The sequence below is a fragment of the Branchiostoma belcheri genome, unplaced genomic scaffold (genome assembly GCF_001625305.1).
Source record: "Branchiostoma belcheri isolate BF01 breed outbred unplaced genomic scaffold, Haploidv18h27 scaffold262, whole genome shotgun sequence".
Classification (NCBI taxonomy): domain Eukaryota; kingdom Metazoa; phylum Chordata; class Leptocardii; order Amphioxiformes; family Branchiostomatidae; genus Branchiostoma; species Branchiostoma belcheri.
This window is the reverse complement of record NW_017803868.1, coordinates 44,639-50,107: the sequence shown is the minus strand read 5'-3', so window position 1 is coordinate 50,107 and position 5,469 is coordinate 44,639. Positions and strand designations below refer to the sequence as shown.

The following is a 5,469-nucleotide window of genomic DNA, read 5'->3' as shown; positions in this document are numbered from 1 at the left end:
CGAATCAGAAATGCCGCCGTCAGTGTTGGTGAGCTGAAGTTTACTTAGTCTTATTTTATTACCTCCGGGACGAAAGTACTGTTCCGGTGTCTCATTGGGAGTGTCAGTTTGTTTGTTTCTGAACAAATTAGGTTGATATTGCGTCATACACATGGCAAGTGAATGGCAGTCCAAAAGACCGGAGATCAAAAGGTCAAAGAACCGCAGAAATAAAATGACTTGAAATTCACAAAATTTTGCATGGAGGCAGCAATAGAGGATTGCGTGAATCATTTTTTTAACCCCTCACAGATTCCGCCCCGGTGCGGCATACGACACAATCTGCTAGTATGGTCCCCAAAAAATTCCCAAAACACAATTTTTTTTTACTAGAATTCTAAACTCCCTGAGCTCCCGTTGGTATGCTAGAAGTAACTCATCTACTGTTGGTAGATCAAAATATAATAGTGGTCATTTTAATTATCTTTCGCATTCTTTACAGCAAACCACTGCCGGGATCATAGAAAAGCTTGCCACTGCGGCTCGGGGAACACAGGGCATTTCTGTAGAGAATATGGAGACCATAGCTGATGGTAAGAAACTTTTGTTTTTTGTGTACAATGTAGAGCTCACTAAAAATGTCTTGTTTTATAAGATATATTATATATTCATTTGTCAGCATGAGGAATTAATAGAAAATCAACAGTGCCTCGATTTACCCCTTTTAAATGTTAACAGTTTTACATTACTTTCCCTGGTTCCTTCCACTTCCTTCTAAATTTTTGACTTCTATATTTCACTCAACTAGAATACTATACTACTACTACTATACTATACTATACTATACTGTACTATACCATAACATACCATACCATACATAATATACCATACCATACCATACCATACCATACCATACCATACCATACCATACCATACCATACCATACCATACCATACCATACCAAACTATACCATACTATACTATACTATACCCTACCATACCATGCTATACTATACTGTACTATACTATATTAATATACTATACTAAACTATCCTATACTATACTTATACTATACTATACCCCACTCTACTGTAGTACTTAACTCAACTCTGCTCTACTCAAGTTTACTCGGATGAGTTACATTTAAAGCTATTTTCTTTTTATTTCAGCCTTGGTGCAGACGGCTTCAGCAGCCATCGACGTGTTACCTGAACAGAAAACACAAAAAGCAAGTGACCTTGATAGTGCGTTAGAAAGTGACCTTATTGACACGAGTGCCACCGATCTCTCCCCGAGGCAGCAGCTGAAGGTGTTAAAGGAGAAAGAGAAGGAAAAGGTAGACATTGTAAGGATTGTAACAATATGTCAATTCGCACAATAAATGTGATTACTGATTACATTATAATTCACTAAAATTGAATCTCGCATTCTAAAGTATTCAAAGCAATGCAGGAAAGTCCTTCTCAGCACTATTAACGTGTTGCTATTTGATTTCAGCAACGAGAAGCGTCTCAGATCATTGTGGCATCTCTGGACCAGGTGGCCGACACACTACTGGCGTTGCAGCCCGAGGATGTAAAATACCAATCAAGCTTTAAAACAGAAAACGTCGCTGTGGATGTAGCAAGGTCTCCGTCTGACAAAGACCTTCACATTGGCTCCGGGGATATTGTGGCAAATATCCCCCCAACAAATCTGACCAACGCACACGATATGATGGACATCAAGGTAAGAAATACGCAAAAAATACATTGTCTTCTGCCATTATTCTATCATTGTTTTTTTTAAATAATTGTTGTTCCAAGCCCAAAATTTTAAACCCCTAAATTGTTTAGGATGCCAAACAATAAGTTGTACCGTGTGTTTTTCAGATGTCAGTTTTCAAGAAGAACCCATATTCTTGGAGTAAATCGACAGGAGGACAAAATATCTCGTCATCAGTGGCGTTTCTGACCATCGATTCAAAGAATTCAGGAACCTTTACCAAAAACAAGAAGGTAAAACTGGATATGCCATTTGTACCGTCCCATGAGAAACAAGAGCCAGCAAGCCGGTCATCACACGTCACTACAGAAAGTCCAAGCACGGCGAAAGAGAACGCCAACGGAACAACTATGGTGTACCACGCCTTCAATGTTCCAGCTGATAACGTCATCCCGGTTATCCGTATGAACTGGTGGGATGTAGAAGCGACATTTCACGTGTACATCTCGTACGGCTCTCCTCCGACTCGAGAAAAGTTTGTCGAGAAAAGAGTCATAAAAGAAGACGGATACGAGGCCTGGCTCAAGGGGACGAATTTTTCAGCATCCTTTATTCCCAACACAACGGATCATGACAGGGTTTTGTATATCGGAGTACAGAAGTTAGGTGAGTCTACGTTCCTAAACCTTTATGAAACAAACGTTATTTACCTTCTATATCTTAATACAATACTGTACGACCTGTCGTTAATGTTAGGGCTTTATACATACTGTATATGTAATAGTTAATGGTAACTAGCCTTAAGTCTTATAGAACGCTCTGCCTTACGTACACGTTATATTGTGTTCAATACTGTATTGCTTAGAATCGACGTGGAGATCGCACTAGTCTAAAGTGATTAGTCGGTATTCTTTTACCACACGTTGATTCGTCATTAATATAATTATATATAATCATACATCCCTTTGATTTCCATACCTGTTACAGTTGTGCAATGAATTTGATTTGACTATAAACTTTCCAGGACATACGAGCTCAACCCAAGGTCATCAACCGCAGCCTACCGTTCAGATCCTGAGCAGAGAAGACTACGCCCTGTCGATGTCAGCTGTAGGCTGCTCGTCTTGGAACGACAATAAGAAACAATGGAGGCTGGAGGGCTGCGATGTAAGTCTACCCAGTTAAATTACATTGTAGAATGACTATTGCAATGCTATTGCTATCCCTGCTTAGCTCTTCTCTAAACCTAAAATGTCACCGGGAACAAAGTAGTGACTAAATTGGTCAGTTGTTTCCAAGATTACGATTAAGGACTGCAAAAAACTGTCCCATGATGACACAGCTGTATTAATTTCTTTTTTTTTGTATTTCATAGGCATATTGCTCCTGAATTAATTTTCTGTAGAGGTTTATCTTAATTGCTTTACTCTGAGAACTATTAAAACAAAATCACAGGAAAATACGTCCAAACAAGTTTTTTAATAAAATTTAATGTAAAAGAGATTGAAAAAAGGAAAAGCAGTGTAGCACCGATAAGACAATGTTCTTTATTTTTTGCCATCGGCACTAAACCAGAATATACAGTACAACTAGACGAGTGAAGAAAACTGAGGTTTTAACAATGCCATTTAGTGTGTTGTCTAGATGCTTATACCGCCATTATTTTAAATCGTGAACCTTTGAACCCACGACAGGCTGACATTGCTCTCAAGACGGGGTCATCAGCTGCAGGTGTCCCATGACCGAATGGAAGGTCTCTGTAGGGACCATGACTCTTCCACTCCCCAACTCCATCAACTTCATCAACGCGTTCCAGAACTTCCTCCACCTGAGCGACAACTCCGTAGTGTTCTCCATCGTGGTGTCCGAGTTCATCCTGTACCTTCATATCATGGTTCTCTTGTGCGTGGACTTTCACCGTGTATGGGTAAGGTTGAAGTTTCTTCATTCTTGAACTTTACAAATCGCCTTACGTTACTCATCCTTTTTTTTTTTTGAGATTGAAAACATCAAAGAATTTTATAAATCATCATCAAAGCTATTTTCATATCATTAACATGATATCATTTTTAACATCATATCATTTTATATGTACAATATGCAGAGCGGTGCGTCAGGTGGTCGCGAGCAACAAGTAGTTAATTTATGGTTGGTGTATAAACTAACCTGAAATACACAGCTGTTAAACAAGTATGAAGTGCAATCAATAAAAGTAACTAAGCAAAATCAAAGAAAAAAGTTGAAAGGCGTGTTAAAAAGAATGTAGACTATTCAGTACGATTACTTTTGTCAAATGATAGAAAAGTGTTTAAAGATGTAAACTTTTTTTATTTTTTTCGCTGATACACATTGAGCAGTGCAGAAAATAACATGTAGTTTTTTTTCATAAATTGACTTTGACTTAACTTTATTGGGATCCACACTTAGCTTACAAAAATTGTATTGCAGCTATTCGTACTGTGGTCCTTCAACACACACATGACACACATTTACGAAACATAAATACATTGTCGACAATCACACCATATTAACACATCTTAAAATAAGGCTATACACATCATCAACACTTTATTTCATTACAGGCGCTGGCCATCCTATACAAACATCTTTTTTTCTGTGCATTTGTTCAATAAATTCATTTTTAAGTGCAGCGCTGAAACAAAGGACTGGCTAATAGCTAAAGTTTGATAAAAGAACTGGTTTAAAAATCAGCTAAAATGTCCAGCTCTATTGTTGACCACTGCCATGTTCTGAATTAACCCAAATTGAAGTAGCTTGTTAAGGTAGAGGCTAAGAGTTTATTTTTTTTACATCATTAGAAGGCCCTTCGTCGTCCGTTCGCCCGCTGGATAAGTCCCATTACCGGAGCAAGTGGAGGAGCAAAGAACCGAAGTGAGCCGCTGTGCAAAGTGAGTCTGGTCCCTCCTGACAGGATGGTCGCACGTCATGTCTATCAACTCACGGTCACCACCGGGTCCATGTTCGGGGCAGGGACTACCTCACGGATCGGCTTGCAACTCTTCGGGTCAGAGGCCACATCCCCAGTCAAGATGCTGAACCCAATAGAGAGGTCTGTGTTATATAGCTACATTCTCAGTATTCATGATTTTCTCCTAACCTTGATTTGTACCATTACCACTTATTTGCACCATAAATTACATTTTTACTATGGGCTAAATTGTTCATTATCTAATTACATTTGTGTCACATTTATATGTTCCTGACGTTTTTTTATTGTTGACAAATATGGGTAGGGTGCAACGTCATGCCATCCATGCACTATTAATGATAATAACTTATAATAGAATGCCAAATCATCTGTACTAAATTTCTTATTGATTTGATTAGTTAATGTCTTGTAGGCCTATGTGATGTATACATGAAAAGTGATGTATAAGTTACATGCATTTGTTTTTACAAAATGTATATTCTAGGTATCTTACATGTAGGCCTATAACAAAAGTAACAATACTATATTGGTTATCATTTGTTGGTTTCAGGGAATATCTGAGCAAAATTCTTGATATTCTTGAAATTATGTAAATTTAATGCAAGGGAGAAATAGAAGAAAGGAAAACAAATTCATGTCATTTACCGTTGATAATTTACAGGCTTTGGTGCGCGGAAGCACTTTTACATTTTTGTCATGCCTGTGCGAGAGTCACTTTGGAGAAGTGCTGTTGTTTGCGCATCTGGCATGATAACTCTGGGAAAGGAGACACGGCATCCTGGTTCCTCGGAAGTTTTTGTCGTCAGAGATATAGAAACCGACGTGGTGTAAGACGC

General features: G+C 38.4%; 2 protein-coding genes across 2 annotated transcripts in view; both read left to right on the top strand.

The window, feature by feature from the left end:
- Positions 1–2,151, top strand: part of LOC109472031 (fibronectin-like) — a 33,969-nt gene extending 31,818 nt beyond the window's left edge. The window contains exons 16-19 of the mRNA XM_019771601.1: positions 482–572; positions 1,149–1,315; positions 1,477–1,707; positions 2,122–2,151. Of these exons, the coding sequence (XP_019627160.1) occupies positions 482–572; positions 1,149–1,315; positions 1,477–1,707; positions 2,122–2,151 (519 nt within the window). The remainder of the gene's footprint in view (positions 1–481; positions 573–1,148; positions 1,316–1,476; positions 1,708–2,121) is intronic.
- Positions 2,152–3,412: 1,261 nt separating this feature from the next.
- Positions 3,413–5,469, top strand: part of LOC109472030 — a 10,392-nt gene continuing 8,335 nt past the window's right edge. Inside the window, exons 1-2 of the mRNA XM_019771600.1 lie at positions 3,413–3,610; positions 4,581–4,757. Coding sequence (XP_019627159.1) covers positions 3,422–3,610; positions 4,581–4,757 — 366 coding nt within the window. The 5' untranslated portion in view covers positions 3,413–3,421. The remainder of the gene's footprint in view (positions 3,611–4,580; positions 4,758–5,469) is intronic.